Below are 23,178 nucleotides of genomic sequence, written 5' to 3'. Positions count from 1 at the left end.
GAGGGTAAAAGAAGAGAGTCGAAAAGCTGGCTTAAAACTCAGCATTCAAAAAACTAAGATCATGGCATCTGGTCCCATCACTCCATGGCAAATAGATTAGGAAAAAGTGGAAACAGTGGCATATTTTATTTTCTTGGGTTCCAAAATCACTGCGGACGGTGACTGCAGCCATGAAATTAAAAGATGCTTGCTTCCTTCTTGGGAGAAAAGCTACCACAAACCTAGACAGTATATTAAAAAACAGTCATTACTTTCCTGACTAAGGTCCGTTTAGTCAAAGTTATGGTTTTTCCAGCAGTCATGTAGGGATGTGAGAGTTGGACCATAAAAACAGTTGAGTGCGGAAGAATTGATGCTTTTGGAGTGTGGTGCTACAGAAGACTCTTAGGGATCCCTTGAACAGCAAGGAGATCAAATCAGTCAATCCTAAAAGAAATCAACCCTGAATATTCACTGGAAGGACTGATGCCAAAGCTCTAATACTTTGGCCACCTGATGTGAAGAGCTGACTCACTGGAAAAGACCCTTTTGCTGGCAAAGACTGAAGGCAGGATGAGAAGGGGACAACCAAGGATGAGATGGTTGGATGGCATCACTGACTCAATGGACTTAAGTTTGAGCAAATTCTGGGACATAGTGAAGGACAGGGAAGCCTGGTGTGCTATACAGTCCACGGGGTCACAAAGAGTCGGACATGACTTAGCAACTGACCAACAAAGAGGCGGAAAGCAAATCAGTGGCCGCCTGGAGCTGGGATAGGAGTGCGGGCTGATGGCAATTGAGCATAAGGGGTGATGGAAACATTCTAAAACTATTAATACATTGTGGTAATGGCTGCACAACTCTACATGTTAATTATAATAATACACATTTCCAATTATAATTAGTGAATTCTATAGTATGTAAGTTATGCCTCAATAAAACTTTTAAAAAGGCTACGATTTTAGAAAAAAGCAAGAAAAATCTATGGGCAGAGCTAAAATTATACTCAGAGGAACACATGGCTTTAAGTTAAGTGAACTCTGTATATAAACACTGAGGGAAAAAAAAGAAAAGAAAACAGGATAATTAAAAGTGGAAATGAAGTCTATTGAAAAGGAAATAATCAGAAGAATAAATGAACTCACAAGGAGACAGCACCACCACAGAGGCTGGAGAAACTAAGAGATTCTTTAAAGAGCACAGTGTGTGAGTTAACACGTGACCTGGCCTAACCTGGCCTCCCAAGGCAGGGATCTGCAGATTCATCCTGAGCAAAGCACTAGGCCCAGCCGAGTTCTGCCACAACCTTTCACCCTATGCCACGGACTGTGAGATGCATCTGTTATTCCATATTTGATCTCTGCTAAAATTGGGTGCATCGGACAATCTCTGGGAGAGAGGGCGTGACAGAGTGGTGTGCGGTTCTCTAGACGGTATCCAGGAAAGAGTGCAGAGTACCAGGACGGACACACTCTAGGTCTGATACAGTACAGCAGTTTACAGAAAGGGAAGAAAACCATGCCGAGCGTCACGCAGTAAACGTGGAGGCAGACAGTAACGAAGATTAAACTGAGCACAGCGTGCAGCAAAGTCACACTGCGACGATCCTGAGGCTCCTCTCAGTAACGCAAGGACAGTTCAAAGCTGGAAAATTTACCCACACAGCAGTTATGAAATTAACATCTTAAGGAGAAAAACCATACGGCATCTGATAAAATGCAGCAGCAGCGCTAGGACATGGCCCGCCAGCCACGGCGACGCCGAGACAGCGGTGCAAAGCGTGGGCCGCGAAGCGGCAGCACGCCGGGCCAGCGTGACTCACCAGAAACCGAGGGCCGTTTTCCCGAGGAAAAGCTGAAGCCGGTCACCCAAACGGGAGACCACGGGGGCACGCTCGCACTGCTGATATCTATGTGTTACTGGTCCCAGCTGAAGGCAAAATAAAACTAAGAGCACCAGTATTTGTTGGTACAGATGCTGGAAGAGAAAAATACCTAATTACAAATGCTGCTGCTGCGTTGCTTCAGTCGTGTCCGACTCTGTGCGACCCCATAGACGGCAGCCCACCAGGCTCCCCCATCCCTGGGATTCTCCAGGCAAGAGTACTGGAGTGGGTTGCCACTGCCTTCTCCAATGCATGGAAGTGAAAAGTGAAAGTGAAGTCGCTCAGTCGTGTCTGACTCTTAGCGACCCCATGGACTGCAGCCTGCCAGGCTCCTCCATCCATGGGATTTTCCAGGCAAGAGTAATGGAGTGGGGTGCCACTGCCTTCTCCAATGCATGGAAGTGAAAAGTGAAAGTGAAGTCGCTCAGTCGTGTCTGACTCTTAGCGACCCCATGGACTGCAGCCTGCCAGGCTCCTCCATCCATGGGATTTTCCAGGCAAGAGTAATGGAGTGGGGTGCCACTGCCTTCTCCAATTACAAATGACAGAACTATATATACGGATGCTAACAAAAACATTACTAAGATTAATAAGAAAATTTGGTGACAGAGTAAGAAAATAGTAAAAAACCAACCGCTTTTCACTAGATTAATAGGAACGAATTAGAAGCATAAATGGAAAAGACACAACGCAAGAGTGACAAGACCTAGAAAGCGCTTGGGAGGAAATTTAACGCAGGGTAGAGAATCCCAGGAAAAGTCATAAAACCTTATGAAAAGTCAGAAAACAAGAGCTGAAAAAGCGAGGCAGCATACCACTGTCCTAGATGGGTAGAGTATCATGAAAACAGAATTCCACCAGGAACTATATCTTTACTGTAATTCCAGTCAATTCCTATCTTTTTCTGAACCAGACAAAACTTGCTCTGACGTGCTTCAATTCAGTTCAGTTCAGTCGCTCAGTCGTATCCAACTCTGCGACCCCATGAATCGCAGCACGCCAGGCCTCCCTGTCCATCACCAACTCCCGGAGTTCACTCAGACTCACGTCCATCGGGTCTGTGATGCCATCCAGCGATCTCATCCTCTGTCGTCCCCTTCTCCTCCTGCCCCCAATCCCTCCCAGCATCAGAGTCTTTTCCAATGAGTCAACTCTTCGCATGAAGTGGCCAAAGTACTGGAGCTTCAGCTTTAGCATCAGTCCTTCCAAAGAAATCCCAGGGCTGATCTCCTTCAGAATGGACTGGTTGGATCTCCTTGCAGTCCAAGGGACTCAAGAGTCTTCTCCAACACCACAGTTCAAAAGCATCAATTCTTCGGCGCTCAGCCTTCTTCACAGTCCAATTCTCACATCCATACATGAGCACAGGAAAAACCACAGCCTTGACTAGACGGACCTTAGTCAGCAAAGTAAGAGGCGCTAATGTTTTAGAATAGCCAGGAAAGATGCACCACACAAGACCGATGCGGGGCGTGGCTTGGCCAGGGTGAGATTCAGGCTACGTGGGTATGTCTTTCTGGGCGCAAGAAGGGAAGGGGTTGGCCTGGTGGGGCACAGCCTCGTGGGCAGGGGCCGACCTCCAGCTGGGACAGGCCCTGGGGACAACGCCCGTGCCTGAAGGCTCAGCACAGTGGCCCCGGGAGCAGGGATAGCAGGCGGCCCTTCACTCGCTCCCGGGGGGTTCCCCCTGGTGAAGGAGGCGCTGGCTCCAGGAGAGCAGGCCTGGGGTTTTCTGCATGGGGAACCCCCAGAACCTAGAGCAGGGCTGGTGTGGGGGTGTTCCACACGGTGTCTGGTGAATGGCTGAACAGCACCAGAAAGGCACGGACTATTAGGGAGGGAAGACTCCTCCAGAAGGATTTACTAGGCACGCTATCTGCTACACAGCTAAACCAAACACAAGCCAGACACAAGCTCTGCAGAAGGCAGTGAGAGGAGAGCCTGGATCCCTAGCAAGCGAGGGGTCAGAAGTACATCCATGAATCCATCAATCCCTTCCTCCACCCACTGTTCCACCCCCTCCATCCATCCACCCTCCCCAACACACTCCTCTCTCGCTCCAGTCACCCGCTCTCCATCCACCCTCCCTCCATCCATTCCCCCACCCTCTCTCTCTCCCTCCCTCCACCCTCTCTCTCCCCCCACCCTCTCTCCCCTCATCCATCCACCCTCTCTCCATCCACCCTCTCTCCCGCAAACATCTATACTGAGCTCCGGCTCTGTGCCCTGCGATGCGGAAGGCATGGGAATACACCTGTAAAGATGACAAGCTTCCTGCTGCAAGTTCATACACAGGAAAATTAACCGTAGAAGATCCACTGTTAGGAATTTAAGGTATGAAAAATGTTTGATGCTTTATTACACTAGTCTTATAAGTTAGTAAACATAAAGCTTTTCAGAGGTTCATATTTGACTTTGGGGTCCTTACCTTGCTTCCCCAATAAGATTTTATGTACTTCAACCTCAAAATCTCTTGGAGAAGCACTTTCAGGGAGTGAATACCCCCCAGACAGAAAGGCGTGGCTGGGCTGTTTTGGGGGGAAACTTGAAGCAAAGAGCACTGTCCCCTGACTAACCTCAAGCAGGAAACCCCGGGTAGAGGGAATCCCCAAGTGACCCAGAAGGAGAAAGTCCGTAAAAGACTATTGCTATCATCCTTACTTCTCCAGCACCAGAACAACGAAGAGGTTCTACCATAGTTTTTACAATTACTCTACTTGCAGTAACTCCTTTCTGGATTTCCAGAGTTCTAAGACAAACGAAAGAGGAGAATTACTTGAAATAAAACTGGCTAGCTGAATTACAATTAACATGAAAAGTTAAGTATTTCCTCTGCGTGTGTTAGGTATTTTATACCCGTAATGTACTCATGATGACATTTTTATCGTAAATTGCTCTGGAATTTGAAATATTAGTTGGTTAAGTTAGTGGCATTCAACCTGAAAAAACTCAATAAAGAGGAAAAAATAACCCTACAGAATTTAAACAGAGCAAAAGAAGCTAGCAAACCATCCAAATGTTGCTCCTTACCCCTAAGTAGGCAAACTTCAACTTTCAAAAGATGAATAATAAAAATTACCTTTTAAAGACGGTAGTTTTTGAAGTTCTCTATTATTGCTGGCGCTAAACCTGGAAGAATTTTGCCGCTTGTCTTTCTTCACTATGGGCTGAGGGGCTGGCACTTTTATTTTACTAGATACTGCAGACGGGGCAGCAATAAGGCTGTTTTTCCTGCTGGGAATCTGTTTCCAAAATGAAGACAAAAACAAATAAGTATGTCAAACAGTTGTAGTTTATAGCACAGTTAGAAAGGGAAAAATACACATGAAAGAGGAAAGTTTTGCTCTGGGATAGTCTCTTTCATGCTATTAGAAAACAATTCAATTGCTCACAAGCCGCCGGAGTCTGTGGTTACATCCCACCCCAGTGATGCTTTTTTTTTGGAGATTTCACAGATACACCTAATTCCCTGCACCTTTCGAACTTCTGACTATAGGGCTGATGTATACATAGGCTGATGACAGTGACCCTTGAAAAATGCTCATATCCTAATTTCTGGAACCTATGAAAATGTTTCCTCACTTGGCAAAAGGGACTTTTGCCCACTCTTAGGTATGTAGCCAAATGAACTGAAAGAGTGGTGCTGAAGCAAAGCCTTGCACACCAGTATTCACAGCGGCACTATTCACAACAACCAAAGACAGGAAAGCCCACGTGTCTATCAAATGATAACGCACAACATGGTATATCCACACATCGGAGTACTACTCAGCCTCGAAAAGCAGTGACATACAGAGACAAGCCGCAAACCAGGTGGACCTTGAAAACACCACGCGCCATGAAAGAAGCCAGCCACAAAAGGCCACGTACTGTATGATCCCATCTGTACGAAGCAACCAGGACAGGGAAATCCACAGAGAGATGGCAGGTGAGTGGTTGTCAGGGCCTAGCAGTGCAGGAGGTGAAAAGTGAAGGCGCGATGCTTAGGGGGTTCCCTTCCGGGGTGACAACCATGTCTGCAACTAGACAGTGGCGACGGCTGCGCAACATGGTGAATGGACGAAGTGCCGCTTGGGGTACATGTCGTGCTGTGTACCTTTTACCACATATAAGAAACGATGCCATCTGTTCCTTTTCAGCTTATTTACAGAAGCCCCTGCCCTCACCCCACTGTCTCGGGCAGAACCAGGAGCTTCCTTGTCCTGTGACCCCCCACTGACCTCTACACAGGGCCTGGCGCGGACAGTGGTCTCCCCTCCAAAAGAAGACGGGCAGCTCTTGGACTTTTGAACTATGAATGCCAGCGCACGTCAAGGACAGCGCCAGCCACGCACAAGGGAGGAACCGGTGTGGAACAGAGAGGGGCACTCCACAGCCGCTAACCCAGCGCTCCCAAAGGGCTTTTGTCCTTCCAGACGGACTCACAGCAGCCCTGGAGCCGCAGGCGTGCACTTCCAAGGCTGCTCGGGGCTCTGGCGTGAGAAGGCGCTCGTGTCGGCTCAACAGTCAGTGATGGACAACTGGGTGCTTCCCTGGTTTAGGTGTTTACACGCAAAATGAAAACTCAACCGTCCATCTTGAAATTACAAGAAATTTTTCTAAAGAAGAATGATACTGTCTAAGCTACTTGACTTGGGTAAGATCTAAGCAGACTAACTTCTTCCTTTCCTTGCCACTCCGGGAAAGGAGGTGATGGGCAGTTTCGTTTTTATGTATTCACTCAGTGAGGTGAGAGGTGCTCCGGGACTGGCTTCAGCCTCGTTTGTTTTTGGATCAGTAATGGAAAATGATCATTATTATTAATATTTGGATGCGCTGCGTGGCCTGCAGGGTCTTAGTTCCTCCACTGGGGATGGAAGCTGCGCCTCCTGCCGCGGAAGCATGGAGTTCTAACCACTGGACCGCCAGGGAAGTCCGATGGGAAGTTTATCAAACTCAGAATTATTTATCAAAAGAGCTGCCCTTTTCTTTCCACTGGACGTCGCTGCAATTCAGCGGGCTCTGGAGGTTCCGAAGCGAGGGTGCTGACCCCCACCGCTATGTCAGAGGCAGCTGCATTTCCAGGTGGGATGTGGGGGCCTCAGGATGCCCTGAGACTCACATGAAGCCCCATCAGTGAAGTGGGGCAGGACCACTCTTCTCAGCTCAGGGACTCTACAGCAGGGCTGTGCGGACTCTGGGGGGCGGGGCGTCTATCACTGCCGGTTGTCGGGACCCTCGAGGCCTTGGCAGTGGGCTCTTGGAGGGCTGGGCAGGGGGAGTCTGTCAGGCGCCCCCTGCCCAGCCCCTGCACACTGCTGCGCCCCCAGGGAGGGGCACAGCAAGAGGTGTGTCTGCTGGGGGCATGAGACTCCCCCACTTCCCAGGTCTTGCAAGCAGCCCAGGCTGCACCTCGGGAGCTGGAGGGGCTTCCTCACCCTCAGGAAAAGCGGTCCCTGGCAGTTTCTAACGTGAGGTGCATCAAGCCTGAAGGTCTCTGGACCCAGCAGTATGCCCAAATCCCCAACTTCCTATGCAGCCAGGCAACTGCACCCCCATAAAATCAGATTGAAAAGAAATGTGGACAGCAATATATGGATATTTGTCAGCTTCTCAGTATTCTAAGATATTTCATTCAAACAGCAAAACAGACAACTGGATTTATGATAAGCCTCATTTCTAGATGTTTCCCCATACAGGGGATCACTACTAAACAAACACCTCTTTCCTGCCATTTGAACACTGCAATTCGAAAAATTCACAATTAGCTGAAAGACATTTATCGCTCATTTAAAGTGAAAGAAAGTGAAGTTGCTCAGTCATGTCTGACTCTTTGCAACCCCATGGACTGTAGCTTATAAGGCTCCTCCATCCATGGGATTCTCCAGGCAAGAATACTGGAGTGGGTTGCCATTTCCTTCTCCAGATCTTCCCAACCCAGGGATTAAACCTGGGTCTCCCACACTGCAGGCAGATGCTTTACCATCTAAGCCACCAGGGAAGTCATCGCTCATTTGAGCAGGGCCAAATCACTGGCCTCTCAACAGCATCTAGGTGGGGAGTGGGGTCAAAGACAAAGGCATATCTCTCCACAGGTTTCAGAGCAGAGCCCAGAAACTCATAAGGCAGCATCAGTGCCCAGCCTCTCACCAAAGGGTTTCTCTTAAGTACTGAATCTGATTTGGAGTTCTCTAAGCCAAGGGTCAGTGAGTTATGGCCCATGGGCCAAATCTGGCCCCCTACCTGTTTTTGCAAACAAAGTTTTATTGGAACACAACCACACCCATTTATTCACCACTGGCCACGGCTGCTCACTTGCTACAATGGCAGAAATGAATAGTTGCCAACAACCCCTGGCTGAGGGGTGAGAAGACAGGAAGAACAGAAGAGAGTTTCCTGATCGAGGTCAGGCCTGCACTCACACTTAATGGTGTAAGTCTTAAACAAGTGATAATGAAGGCATGGAAAGTTACAACCTCCAATCACAAGATCTGCACGAGGAGTCGCTGGTGCATCTTAGGACGAGACAGTGTTCCCCAGATGTCTCGAGAGTAGAAAGCAGATGGAGGGGTGAGGCCAACGAAACGAGGCCTGGGCAGCCTCGCTCTGGAAGCCACACAGCGGGTAAGACTGGCGGGAAAAGGCAGGTGACCTGCTTCCACAGAGCCCCCACACTCAGAAATGCTGGGCACAGTGTGCGCAGGAGTGAGGTTTGGGGCCGAAGGGACTTTCCCTGGCGATCCAGTGGTTAACACTCTGTGTGTCCAACGCAGGGAGCATAGGGTCAATCCCTGGGGGCGGAACCAAGATCCCACATGCCATGCAGCACGGCCAAAAAAAAAAAAAAAAAAAAAAAAAACCACCCCAAAAACTTTAAAAGAAGAGATATGGGGCTGAAAAGGAGATTACTTTCTCGACTGAACACTGACCATCCACAGCTACTGAACCATGTGTGTGTGACACTGGAGAACAGGCTGTCTGTGAGGGAGGAAAAGCATTCTCCGAAGAAACCAGGCTGTCCAGGAAAAAACGAAGGCGGCGAGGGTAGGAGCCGGCCTGCAGAGCACAGCTGTCTGCATTCTGCCTTCAGGGGTCAGAAGCCACAAGGGCCAGCTCTCAGCTCAGGCCTGTAAAGCCAGCGGTCAGCTGACAAGCCCACCCAACTGAAGTGCCGGGCCCAGCCTCACCCTCCCAAGTGTGGACGAGGAACCCCGGCATCTGAGGGGCTGGGTCTTCAACCTGAAGCGTGCCTCCCTGTTCCCACTCTTGCCACTCTGGTTCCTACCCAGCAGGTGCAGAGGTCTTTAGAACCACTTAGGTCGGATCATCTCATGTCCCTGCTCACCCCGTCATCTTAGAATAAGAACCCAAGATGCTGCAGACGAGCCCGAGAGCCTGCTGGGCGCGGCCTGTGTGCCATCTCTCCAAACTCCTCAACGCGCCTCGCTTCTCTCCAGCTCGGCTGGCCTTCTTTCTGGTGGACACACTCAGCTCCCTCCTGCCTGGGCCTTTGTACTAGCTGCTTCCTCTGGCTGGAACACCCTTTCCCAGATCTCTGCATCTCTGGCTCCTTCTCCACCTTCAGGTCTCACCTTTGCCCTTGTCTCCCTGGGGAGACTGTCCCTGACAGCCTGCAGTAGCCTCCTGGCTTCCAGTGCAGGGCAGCCAGAAGTGGTCCTGCCCACCAGGGGTGTCTGGACATGTGACATGCCTGGATTCGGTGTTATGAGGACCAGCAGGAGCTGCTGGCGTCCGGAGCCCTGGGACCGCGGCTCTGCCCAGCACAAGGTGGTCCCACACCAGTGTGACCGCTGCCTGCCCCTTAGATACAAGAGAGTACACGGCACTCACTGAAGGCAAACTGCATGCGTGCAGGGTCCCTGCTGTGCCCCGCGTCGAATCCCCAGCACCTGCGGTGGTGCTCAGCACATAGCGGGCCCTCAGAACGTGCCTGCTGGGTGACTGAGTGCAATGTAAAACACGACGGCCATTCGGCTGGCCAGGCAGCGTGATGGACTTTCCACCAAAGAACCGCAGCCCAGTTTGTCGGTAACCTTGCGGGTAGGCTGCGGCGTGGTCAACACTGCTCTGACTTACTCGAAGCCTGGACTGGCCATGCTTGGGTGCTATGCCAAGGTTGAGCTGGTTCCTCCATCTCCTGCTGAGATCTCTACAGCTATTCAGAGCTTGAAAGACACTGTCCACAGTGCTAAGACTGGCAGCTTCAGACAGTGTAGTTAAGGAAGCTCTGTTGAATGGCTTAGTGGCCACCAAGGCCTGACTATGGCTTTATGTAGGGGAGACTGTGGGCAAGTGTGGCATCACTGGTTATAATGTCTAAAGACCAATCTTTCATATGTGATTATAGCTGCTTTCTTATATCAATGTTTAAACTACCATACAATTGTGCTCATTTCACACGCTAGCAAGGTAGTGCTCAAAATCCTCCAAGAGAGGCTTCAACTGGGCATGTGAACTGAGAACCTCCAGATATACAAGCTGGATTTAGAAAAGGCAGAAGAACCAGAGATCATATTGCCAACATCCACTGGATCACAAAAGAAGCAAGAGAATTCCAGAAAAATGTCTACATCTGCTTCACTGACTATGCTAAAGCTTTTGACTCTGTGGATCACATCAAATTGTAGAAAATTCTTAAAGAGATGGGAATACCTGACCACTTTACCTGTTTCCTGAGAAACGTGTATGCAGGTCAAGAAACAACAGTTGGAACCAGACACAGAACAATGGACTGGTTCCAAATTGGGAAAGGAGTATGTCAAGCTGTATATTGTCACCCTGCTTATTTAACTTATATGCAGAGTACATCATGCGAAATGCTGGGATGGATGAAGCACAAGCTGGAATCAAGACTGCAGGGAGAAATATCAACAACCTCAGACATGCAGATGATATCACTGTAATGGCAGAAAGTGAAGAGGAACTAAAGAGCTTCTTAATGAAGGTTAAAGAAGAGAGTTAAAAAGCTGGCTTAAAACTCAACATAGAAAAAACTAAGATCATGGCATCTGGTCCCATCATTTCATGGCAAACAGATGAGGAAACAATAGAAACAGTGAGATACTTTATTTTCTTGGGCTCTAAAATCACTGTGGATGGTAACTGCAGCTATGAAATTAACAGACATTTGCTTCTTCGAAGAAAAGCTATGACAAACCTAGACAGCTTATTAAAAAGCAGAGATATCACTTTGCCTACAAAGGTCCATGTAGTCAAAACTATGGTTTTTCCAGCAGTCATGTATGGATGTGAGAGTTGGACCATAAAGAAGGCTGAGAGCCGAAGAATTGATGCTTCTGAACTGTGGTGCTGAGGAAGATTCTTGAGAGCCCCTTGGATAGCAAGGAGATCAAACAAGTCAATCTTAAAGGAAATCAGTCCTGAATATTCATTAGAAGGACTGATGCTGGATTTGAAGCTCCAATACTTTGGCCACCTGATGTGAAGAGCTGACACATTGACCCTGATGCTAGGAAAGACTGAAGGCAGGAGGAGAAAGGGGCGACAGAGGAGATGGCTGGATGGCATCACCGACTCAAAGGACATGAGTTTGAACAAACGCCAGGAGATGGTGAGGGACACAGAAGCCTGGTGTGCTGCAGTCCCGGGATTGCAGAGTCAGACCCGACTGAGCAACTGAACAACAACAATTATGTGGGTGTTCCTGGACCATGCGTGAGCAGACTGGTATTTGAATAAAATAAGACAATGTGTCAGGAAGGAAAGAAAGAGAGAAGAGACCAAGAGAATGCTAGCTGAGGGGAGGAAGATGACTCTGGGAGAGAGGAGGCTCACCCTGCAAGCAGAAAGTCCTCGCCCTTCAGAGCCCAGGCCCTCCCTCTCGGCATGCAGCACTGGTTAGATCTGGAAGGAGCCAGACCAGCCCTGCTCTAGGGTGCAGGGCTCAGAGATCAAGGAAAATGTGAAACTGCCGACTTCTGGACTCTTGTTTTTAAAACCAAGTGTGTTTTGATCCCCGCCACCCCAACCTGCAAATAAAGATAAATGTCTAAAGAGAAAGATGAGAAGGATACAAGGCCACTGTTTCCCCGCGGCCGCTGTTTCCCCGCGGCCGCCCTGGGTCCACTCCGATGGGGAGGGCGTGGTCTTGGGCTGAGTATCAGGGGTGGGGCTTTAGAAGGTAGGCGGGGCCTCTTTCCCACCTCACATCTCCTTGTCACCTGCCTCTTTTCTCTAATTTTACCCATTTGCTCTTTTGGCCAGTTTATATGTCTTCTTGACTCCTAAATTTAATCCTAGGTTTGATCCTTTATTTTAAGAAGAGTGACAGCTAACAATTTCAAAGCGCTCACACTGGAATTATTTTGAAAGCTACTGCTGGGGTCTGACGCCGCTCCGTCCAGTAGAACTTCCTGCAAAGTGGGAACCGCTCCGTGTGCTGTCCAGCAGGGGACCCACGGCCACATGTGGCCGCTGAGCATGTGGAATGCGGCTGGTGTGACCGAGGAACTGAACTTCCCAATCTGATTTATTTTCTGTTACACTTAGCCGCGTGTGTCAAACAGCTGGCTAACTCTTGGGTGGCGCAGGTCTTGCATCTTAGCGGTGCCAGGCACACTGTTACTCCCACTGGGCAAAACCAGCTTTAGGTCACAACTGGCGCCCCTCTGGTGGCGCTAGTGGTAAAAGAACCCGCCTGCCAACGCAGGAGGTGTAATAGATACGGGTTAGGCCCCTGGGCCGAGAGGATGCCCTGGAGAAGGAAAAGGCAACACACTCCAGTACTCTTGCCTGCAGAATCTCATGGACAGAGGAGCCTGGTGGGCTACAGTCCATGGGGCTGCAAAAGAGCTGGACACGACTGAAGTGACTTAGCATGCACACACAGTGCCCCTTTAGAGCCTTGCTCAAGCTCATTTTGGTCCAGTGGCTAAGACTCTGCACTTCCAGCACAGTGGGGCATGGGTCTGGTGCCTGGTCAGGGACCTAGATCCCACAAAATGCAGGGAAGCTCTCACATGCGGCAACTAAAGCTGCTGGAGTCAAATAAATCAATATTTTAAAAAAAAACCCAAACCACTTATGATAAAGTCTTCTCAGATGGTAAAGGATCTACTGGCAATGCAGGAAACCTGAGTTTGATCCCTGGGTCGGGAAGACCCCCCTGGAGAAGGAAATGGCACCCCACTCCAGTATTCTTGCCTGGAGAATCCCATGGATGGAGGAGCTTGGCGGGCTATAGTCCATGGGGTTGCAAAGAGTCGGACACGACTGAGCAACCAACACTTCCATCATGATAGAGGAAAACGTGAAGTCCTCCAACGAAGAGCTTTTCTTCCTCCCCTCTTGCAGCGTTTACTTCTAGGCCGGCTCTCTCCCGCCCTCAGGTGGAGAAAACGAAGCTGTGCCCGGGGTTTGGGAAGCAGCACGTCTCAGCAGCTGCTGTTCTGGAAGCTGACCTACAAGCTGGGCCTGGGGAGACTTGGCTCAACACCACCGGCTGACAGGAAGACGCCAGGCTGTTACCAGAACGCTGGGCCAAGCCAGACAGCATCGTGTCCCGACCTGGGCAGCTGCCCAGTACTTAAGGAAACACCGGAGACGCTGTGAGAGTTGCCATCTTCCAGAGGAATTTTCCCTGTGACTTAGGAAAAGATCCCCGTGATTCATGCTGCTGCAGACTGACTCGCCCGCCCTGCGCCCCTCGCCGGGGGTGGTGACCTCGCCACCGCCGCAGGCAGGGCTCCAGGCCCTCACTCGCTGGGAGAAGGCTGACCCAGTAGCTCCCACGAACAGGGATGCTTCCCGTTATCTCATACAAGTCAGTTCCAGGCTTACTCGTCAGGCAGTGGAGCTTTTGCTGAAGAGGAGAGGGGTGCTCATGGACCTTCTCCGCTGGCTTTACCCGCGAGGCACTCCCCACGTCCACTGCCACGCCCCGCGTCCCACGTGCGCTCAGGGGCTCCTGGGTCTACTTTAAACCCTCTGCTTTCCTCGCCCATGGCTGCAGGGAGCTCTTTACAAGAACGTGCCCTACCTCGACCCATCCATTCAGCAGCTGCTGAGTGCAAACGATGGGAGCCAAGTTACCCCCAAATCTACTCAATGTCTGACAGCAACAGCTGTGACCCTTTACAAATAACAGAAAACACGCTTCATGGGTGACGACGCGGGCCTCCCTCTTGTCTTCCCTGGTGCCTTAATAGGACAAGACACACTCAAACTTTTGTCTCTCTTTCTATATATGTACACACACAACTTATAAAATACATATGTTCTACTGAGAAATATTCCCAAAATAAATTTAAAATAAGAACGATAAAGCACCCAAGATTTGTGGATATGAAGGGCCAACTCTAAATTATGCTGGGATTTCTGACTCTGCAAATGGTTGACACCCAACCCCCATGTTATCCAAGGGCCAACCAAACCTTTTACAAAAATCTTTAGAAACATCAGAAAAAACACCTAAGATGATAAGCTTCAGATTTGTGTGTGTGTGTGCTGAGGTGCTTCCATCCTGTCCGACTCTTTGCGACCCCATGGACTGTAGCATGCCAACTTATCTGTCCATGGAATTCTCCAGGCAAGAAAACTGGGGTGGGTTGCCATGCCCTCCTCCAGGGAATCTTTCCAACCCAGGGTTTGAACCCGTGTCTCCTGTGGCTCCTGAGTTGCAGGATTCTTTACTGCTGAGCCACCGGGAAGGCCCAATCTTCTGCTCTAATATAATGCTACTTATTTGAAACAAATTACACTGAATGAAAATTCGGCATTAACATTCCCTTAGATGATCAAGGAGACGATACATAAATAAGCCTCTTAACAAGAGAGATTTTTTTTCTTTCAAATTTACAGAATCAGAAAGAAAACAGCCAGCTGATTGATTTGAAGCTCTCTTCTTTCCTGAATACTTTCAAAGTCCACCACCAAGCACTTCTTGACTCTAGGCCCTAACACATCTGGCGAGTGCGAAGAAGAACCCAAAGTGCTGTCCTCAAGGTCTCGGTCTAGTTGGGAGGTAAATCTCAGGTGAATTAAAGTTGTCCGAGGCACTATATACATGGTAAATAATTGGCAGAGCAAATAACTGCTATGCAATAGAAAAGATGGGGAAAAGACATGTTCCAGGATGATGAGAAAAAGTTTCCTCTAAATTTCAGAACAAATGAACTTGAGTTGGAGATACAAAGATGAAAGCAGGAAAGGGATGAGAGGAGTAGTCTGAACAACAGGTCTCTGAGTGGTCTCCCTGAGGCCCCTGGGGAGGGGGGTTTCCTATTTTTATGGTAACATTGAGACACGCTTTGTCTTTATAACCATCATTTTGCTGATTTCTCACAGGCTACCAGACACATGATATCAAAACAGACAGAATGCAGGCGCAGATTCAGGAGACCAGCTATCTTCAGTTAAGCCAGATATTACAGGGATTTGCAGAAACACACAGCAATGCCATTTTTCCTAGTGAACTTTTGTAAATAGTCATTCCTTATAAAAAATATTCTATTAATGTCAACACGTCATAGGTGTGGTACAGGTATTAAATAAATGCATAGCAAAAAATTTTCTCTTTTAGTTTCTGATATGAAATACGTAGCTATAGCTCACTTCAGTCAAAGCTCTGTGGGACCCTCACGAGTTCTGAAGGGTGTGAAGGGGTACGGGTGCCCCTCTGTCTGAGCACAGCTCTCCCCATCAGTGTGCCAGGCACGACTCACAAGCGAGCGTGCGTGATCTGTGCAGAGAGCTTTCTAGAGCAGAGGCTGTGACATGGGGCCATTCTGCCCTCCAGGAGACACTGGGCCGCATCCAGAGGCAACTCTGCTTATCGCCGCCAGAGACGGGGAGCTGCTGGCACCTCGTGGGGCTGCCCAAGTATCCCGGGGGAGCTCCTGAGTGCACAGCACCACGGGCAGCACCACAGGGGCGCACCTGGACCCCCACGGTGCAGTGCTGAGGGTGGGTTGCCCTCTTAAGAGCAGTGAGTCTCCGGTGGGAGGCACTCTGTGACCACCAAGTGTCCAGCTTGTAGCACAGGACAGGAGCCGGCGCTGGGGAGGGGACGGCCCAGGGAGTCTTACTCCCTGAGGACACTGCGCTCCTGGCACCTCCAGACCCCACGTCCTTCCAATCCAACCGTCCTCTCTGCAGAGCCGCCATCTTCCTGGATACCTAGGCCCTAAGCAATGATGATGCGGAATTCCCATTCCCAACAAAATAACTTGTAGAGTCCCTTGGACAGCAAGGAGATCAAACCAGTCAATCCTAAAGGAAATCAACCCCTAATATTCATTGGAAGAACTGATGCTGAAGCTCAGGCTCCAATACTCTGGCCACATGATGCGAAGAGCCCACTCACTGGAAAAGACCCTGATGCTGGGAAAGACTGAAGGCAGGAGAAGGGAACGACAGAGGATGAGATGGTTGGATGGCATGAGTCCGAGCAAACTCCGGGACACAGTGAAAGACAGGGAAGCCTGGCGTGCTGTAGTCGATGGAGTCACAAAGAACTGGACGTGACTTAGCAACTGAACAGCTAACAACTAAATAATTACATAAGAATTTTTAAAAAGTTTTTTTCGGCCCCACCCAGAGGCATGAGAGATCTTAGTTCCTTGACCAGGGATTCCCCTGCAGTGGAAGCACAGAGTCCTAACCACCAGACCGCCAGGGAAGTCCCATCAAAACAGATTTTAAAGTACTCCTCCTTGGAGCCCTCTCCGAGTGTCCCTGGAGGCCAGTTTGCGGTTGTATTGGAAAAAATCGGTAAGACGACGATGGGAGAAGGGGCACGGGAGGCCCCCAGTGAGCCTGAGTTCAGAATTCAGCCTGCACACAGAGGCTTTGGTGTTCTGGGGATTTGAGTTGGGGACTCTCCTCTCAGGATGGGAGGACCACGGCTGTCCCCCTGAAAACACTCAGCAGCACAACCACTTCGCCATCCTCCGCCAACCTTACGCAGCTCAGAAAGCCTGCTACCGAGTCACGCGACTGGAGAGCCAAAAAGCTTTCCATGGACAGGTGTCTTTCCAAAACACGTTATTCCTGTTAACACGTAATGGGCGTTACCATCACTGTTAGATCAATTAAGAAGCATCTCTAAAATTTCAGTTTAAATTTCTAAAACAGGACTCTACCACCGATGCCGACGGGATCCCAGCAAGTCTGGCTTCCTGTCTCAGGAACCCTGAGGGGTGGGGGTGGGGAATGCAAAGCGGCAGGTCACAAAGAGGAAGACGAGTTACTGCTGAAGGTGGAAGGGGTCAGAGTAAGCTCACAGGTTAGGAGAGAGGGCTGTTCAGCTTTCCTTTCAGCAACAGATATTATGTAAGAGTTGCTGTAGAGACTTTCAAACAAAACTGAGCTGAAACAAGATAAGGAAGGCACAGGACCAGAGAACAACACTCGAACGACCTTTAATGTGCTTACAACCAATCTCTTTATAAGAAGCATCGACGCTTTTAAAAACGTAACTTTGGACACAGTACACAAATTGAAATAACGCTAACAAAACACATAGTCGTGTGGTCTGATCCTCTGCAGCGGACTCTGGGACTCCCCAAGCGGTTCATTAGGGTTCTAAGCGCTCGTCCAACGAGCCTAGCTATGTGTCTACAGACTCGATGCTGACTGAGGACAGCTGCTCAGAGGTGAGTTCCCTCTGTCAGTCGCCACAGGCCTACAAGGCCCAGGTCCCCGTGAACTCATCTGTGTCCCCACTCCTGAAAAGCATGCTTGAAATAAACCAGCAGGAAGTAATGGGTGGAAACTGATTCCCAGGACACTTATGGAAAAGCAAGTCAAACATTAACCATTCTGTTCGAAAGGAGGAAAAAAAAAATCTACTTGGAAAAAAAAAAAAATCAAAGATGTACCAAATACAGGTCAGTCAAGGAGTAGAAATTTCTACTAAAAGACAAAAGAACAGCAGCAGTTATGACTTTTAATGGTATTTTGCTGCCCTGAGAGATGTGTCCTGGCCCTCTATCTTGTGGGGAAAGCTTTTAAGGGTCATGCCTGATCTATCCCATGCAGTTAAAAATGGCCAAATGTGAAACTCACCAAGTCATTTCAGAGATGAGGAGCCAGGGCCACAGAAGTTAGGTGCCACTGCTGATGGCCCCCAGGGGTCAGCGTTTGTGCTCATGAAGCCCCGGCTGAGGCACTGCCCCTAGCCACACTTGTCATGCCTGCAAGGACTTCACCTTCTTGCTAAAGACTCCTGCCGTTAAATGGCCCCCATTCTAACCAAAGCAGTCTGCGATGCTAGCCACCAGCTCCTTTGTTTTCCTTGAGGCCAGACTGTCGCCAGCCAGGACTTTGTATAAAGACCTTTCCTCATACTTGAAGTGGCTGGTATACTGAGTCAGCCGCAGGCCAAGTTCTTTTACGTGTTCTTGGTCGGGATGACTTGTCTGCCCTGGACGAGCACCTGCTCTGTACCCCTCGGGCTATGAGGTCCAGGATGTGCTAACTGTCCTAATGGAGGTGTGTCTGCAGGGTAACCTGAGCCAATGCCGACCGTGAAGGTGATGTGACATCTGAAAGGTTCGAAAAGCAGCGTGGGAAACTGTAAGTAAGTAAGTGTTAGTCGTGTCTGACTCTTTGCGACCCCACGGACTGCAGCCCACCAGCCTCCTTTGTCCATGAGATTTTCCAGGCAAGGATACTGGAGTGGGTTGCCATTTCCCTCTCCAGGGGATCTTCCCAACCCAGGGATTGAACCCGGGTCTCCTGCACTACAGGCAGATTCTTCACCGACTGAGCTACCAGGGAAGCCCGTTGGAAACTATAAACCCATGTGAACCGTTCAGGTTAAAACATTCCAGCTCAAAGTAACATCGGCAGACAGGAGAGGAAAAGAGCGTGTGATGGTTTCATTCACCCGTGTGAGTCAATCGCACTGGCCAAGGGGATGGCACTAGAAGTGAAGATGGACAAGAATACAGAGGGGAGAGAGACAACAGCGGGAAAGCAATGGCCAACCCAGAGTTCAGAGGAGCGGAAGAGCCTCAGCTAGTGCGCCTGCAAAATATACAGGACCTGCCAAGTGTCAGGCTTAATACGCCATGTTGCCTCTGGGATCCTGAGGAGGAAGCAGTGAAGGGCCCAACATTTCAGTACTTTTCAGTGGTAATTTCAAGCTCTGTAGCTCCAGCTCTTAGACAGTAGCGCTAGAAAAAATACAAAAAGACAAGCGGGGCATCTGCAGGCCGCACACTGCAGGCCGCACCTCAAGCCTCTTAAGCCACTGACAGTACAAACACCCAATCCACCTTAAACAGGCACTTGATTTAGGAGTGGCTTTGAGTTGCTGAGAAGTTGTTGTTGTTTTCCAGATTCAAACTTAACATTTTCCATCCTTACAGTCAGGTTCTTTTCATTAAAACAGGAATAAATGAACTATATGCACCAATCTGTGTGTGTGCAACACTAACAGAGACAGGTATGTGAGCAAGAAAGGTTTGGGGCAGCACTAGGAAGACGAAGCAGTTTTAATGAAAGATCAACAACCCAAAAAAGGGAAAAGAAAAGGCATATACCTTCGCAGAGCAGCTAAATTTCATTTAAATCAATTTAGTCAAACGACTGACACGGAAGTAAGCCAAGTCAAATGCAAGAATGCCACAGTGAAACGTGACTGTCTGCTATAAAGGAAGGACAGGGGAAGACTGGCACAAAGATACTGGTATTTAAGGAACCTTTTGGATTTCTGTTTTCTGCTTTGGGGAGGGCAACAGATTTGCTGGAGTAAACCACCTCCTAAAGAGGAGGGAGACTTAGAATGTACCAAATGGTAAGGAAAAGATAACCTGGGGCTATATCTATTAAAAAAAAAAAAAAAAAGGCTACCGCAGATAATGGCCCGTTAACTTATTTCCCAGACAGAACTGAACTCGATTCTAACTTGGCTTATAGGAAAGGGTCTGACACATGTAAATTACTGTCACCGTTGATAAACAGTCCAGCTATGGAGAACTGTGACTCCAAATTAAGCAGCTTCTCTGCTATCAAGGATTCAAAACAGCCCATTAGCTCTGCCTAGGTCCGTGTGGCTCCCAGACCCTCAGCCCAAGGTGCTCTAGCTCAACCGGTCACAAGGAAGAAAAGGTGAAGCCAAGCACTGGCTCTGTAGATGCCCTCAAAGCACACTCCCACCAGGTAGACACAGTCCCCACGAAGCACTCCGGCAGCTTCCTCAATAAGCCCAAAGGAAAGAAGCAAAAGAAGTCAGAACTGGCCAATACAAAGAAAAACAATGTAAAAGATGACAGACGATCGCACAAAAATAGCAATACCAGAAAACCCAAAATATACCAACACTGTCAGGGACAGAGGCTAACGGGACAGGACACTTACAGGGAAAAACACAGCAAAGTCTACACCTCGGAAAGCAAGGGTGATGGGAGGAGGGGGAGGAAGAGCTGCTGAGACAGACCTGCCTGTGAGCATGCTCAGTCGCTTCGACTGTGGCTGACTCTTTGCAATCCCATGGACTGTAGCCCACCAGGCTATTCTGGCCATGGGACTTTCCCCGAAAGAATACTGGAGTCGGTTGTCATTTCCTCCTCTAGGGGATCTTCCCAGCCCCAGGATCGATCCTGCGTCTCCTGCATTGCAGGCAGATTTCTAACCACTGAGCCACCAGGGAAGCTGAGAGCCAGACCTGGCCCCTTGCAAAGGAAGAGGGAGGATGGGAAAACTGAAAGGAACCTGAACCCAGTCTTGAAAGAGTCCTTGACGCCAGGCTCCGCGGCAGGGCTGCTAGATTTCAGGTGGTGGTGGTGGCGGGGGTGGGGTGGTGAACTTGAATATGCCAGCTGCACCAGAGGTGCACATCTTGTCTGAAAACATTCTCATTTCCCCAAAGACAAATAATGCAAACCCAAACAACTAAGATGGAGTGCTATGAGCAACACGAGTAAAGGATCTCATACAGGGAAATATTTCAGAAGAGCCTAGATTTTCTCACCCTCAGCTTTCCAGCCCTAAAATGGTGTTTATGAAAAAAATGGAAACAATATTTAAGAATAGTTACCTCTGATTCTATTATGTCTTGTCCTTCTTTTGAACTTTTCCCACTTTTCCCTGCTTTGGGTGATTCCTGGGAAACATCAAGCAGAATCAATTAGACTCCTCAATTTTTAGACTGTGTAACATCGAATAAACCAAAATGTAGTTTCATAAGTATTTAGACAATTTAACTATGACTGTTGATAGTTTTCATCAATACCATCACGACTCTCTTCCTTTCTATGGTTAAGAGACCCAGGATTGTGATGTGGTACCCACCGGCCAACCCCAAATTCAGATTCTCCCCGTTTGCTTCGTCTGCATTATCTGGCGCTCAAAACTTGAAGCAGAAACAAGTAAACGCACATTTGTACCATGCTCTCGGCATCTTGAAAGATGCACATCACAACCCTTTTTTTCCCCTTCCCACACTCAACTCTGGGAGCGAGGATGTCTGGGGTGATTCTGAAACGCTACAGAGCTCCACCTGAAGCAAAAACATACCCCCCCCCCCAACCCGTATGCAAGCGCAGCACAGTCACAGCCGTCGCCGCCGCCGCCACCCAGGATAATAATAGTTGAGAGCCCCAGAGCGTCCCTCCGGAGGGCAAACCGTTCTCCCCAAGCATTAAGCCCAGTCCATTCGCTGCCCTCCGCCCCAGCCGGAGGGTCCCTGCTGAGACGCCTGCACCCCGGCCTCGGAAGCCCCTGTCCAGGCGCCTGCGAGGATGGGTCAACCACCTCCGCGGCCCCACCTGCCCCCTCGCGCCCATCGCGCGCGCCGCCCCTCAACCCCGGCCGCGCCCCCCACGTCCCCGGCCGGTCCCGGCCTGGGCTCCGCGGCCCCGGGCGGACCCGCTGCCCCCCCGCCCCCACCCCGCACCCGCGCGATCCGGGAGCCCCGCCGGGCCCCGTTCCCGGACCGTTCCCCGCTGCCCCCCGCGCCCGCCCCGTCCGGCAGCCCCGGGGCCCGACTCACTTTCTCCTTCTTGTTTTTATTCGGCATGGCTGGTGCGGACCGCCGCCGCCTCCCCCGTCGCCTGCCCCCGCCCCGGCCGTCGCGCCTCCCCCTCCCGGCCGCCGCCGCCGCCGCCGCCGCCGCCGCTGCCGCCCGGGGACTGAGTCGTTCGCTCGCTCGCGGTTCCCCTTTCCCAGGCTCCCAGAAGCTGCGGCAGCCGCGGCGGCGGCAGCGGCGGCGGCGGCGGCGGCGGAGGCAGCGGCGGCTTCTCTCCGCCCCTCCCCAGGCCCCCCGCCCCTCCCGTCCCCCAGAACTCTCCCCGCCCCCGCGCCCGGCCCCGCCCCCGGCCCGCGTCCCCACTCCGCCCCGGGCCCGCCTCCGCGCTGTCCCCGCCCCACCCCGCCCGCGACCCCGCCCCCTCTCCGACCCCCGCCCCCAGGCAGCGGCCACCGCCCCCCGAGTGCGCGGCCCCGCCCCCGCGCCCCCGCCCCGCCCTCCGGGCACCCCGCCATTGGCCGAGGCGCCTCACGTGCCCTAACGCTCTCCGTTCTCTCCGCTCCTTAGCGTGGCCTTGGTCTCCCTCCCCGCGCTCCGGCTCGGGTCCGTCTCACGCAGGCAGCGGCGGCGGCTGGGGAGGAAGCGTGGGGCTTCGGCTGAGGCGACAGACCGGAGACTGCTGTGGAGGTTCGGGACAGACAAAGCAGGGGGCACATTTGAAACGGATGGCAATAACTTGTGCGGCCAGAGGGACGCGAACGGCGACTTCGGCCCCTGGCCGCCGCGGCGCTGGGTAGCGGCTGAGGAGGCCCGGCAGCCACGCGAGCAGCGGTTTCGCGGGTTCCCGCTAGGCCCCGCCTCCTGCGTTGGCCCCGCCCTCAGGGTTCCGCCCGCCTCCTGTGTTGGCCACGCCCCCGACCAGCCCCGCCTCCTCCAGTGTTTGCCCCGCTCCCGATCCGCCCCGCCTCTGGTGGCCCCGCCCCACAGGTCAGGCTCCTGCTTTGCCCGTTCAGTTCAGTTCAGTTCAGTTCAGTTCAGTTCAGTCTCTCAGTCGTGTCCGACTCTTTGCGACCCCATGAATCGCAGCACGCCAGGCCTCCCTGTCCATCACCAACTCCCGGAGTTCACCCAAACTCATGTCCATTGAGTCGGTGATGCCATCCAGCCATCTCATCCTCTGTCCTCCCCGTCTCCTCCTGCCCCGAATCCCTCCCAGCATCAGAGTCTTTTCTGATGATGAGTCAACTCTTCGCATGAGGTGGCCAAAGTACTGGAGTTTCAGCTTTAGCATCAGTCCTTCCAATGAACACCCAGGACTGATCTCCTTCAGAATGGACTGGTTGGATCTCCTTGCAGTCCAAGGGACTCTCAAGAGTCT

At 50.9% G+C, this 23,178-nt stretch overlaps 1 protein-coding gene across 6 annotated transcripts in view; it reads right to left on the bottom strand.

Annotated features, from left to right (window-relative positions):
* PPP2R5C (protein phosphatase 2 regulatory subunit B'gamma) overlaps positions 1 to 21,926 on the bottom strand; it is a 139,694-nt gene extending 117,768 nt beyond the window's left edge. For 5 of the 6 annotated variants that reach the window (XM_018066062.1, XM_018066065.1, XM_018066064.1 and 2 more), the window contains exons 1-3: positions 21,825 to 21,910; positions 20,871 to 20,936; positions 4,947 to 5,109 (exon numbers count right to left, since the gene is read on the bottom strand). In XM_018066062.1, coding sequence (XP_017921551.1) covers positions 4,947 to 5,109; positions 20,871 to 20,936; positions 21,825 to 21,851 — 256 coding nt within the window. In that variant the 5' untranslated portion in view covers positions 21,852 to 21,910. Of the gene's footprint in view, positions 1 to 4,946; positions 5,110 to 20,870; positions 20,937 to 21,824 lie in introns of all 6 variants that reach the window. The other variant, XM_018066070.1, reaches the window with a different exon arrangement.

This window comes from Capra hircus, chromosome 21 (genome assembly GCF_001704415.2).
Source record: "Capra hircus breed San Clemente chromosome 21, ASM170441v1, whole genome shotgun sequence".
In the NCBI taxonomy this organism is placed as follows: domain Eukaryota; kingdom Metazoa; phylum Chordata; class Mammalia; order Artiodactyla; family Bovidae; genus Capra; species Capra hircus.
The sequence above is the reverse complement of the archived record's forward strand: the minus strand, read 5'-3'. Positions and strand labels throughout refer to the sequence as shown.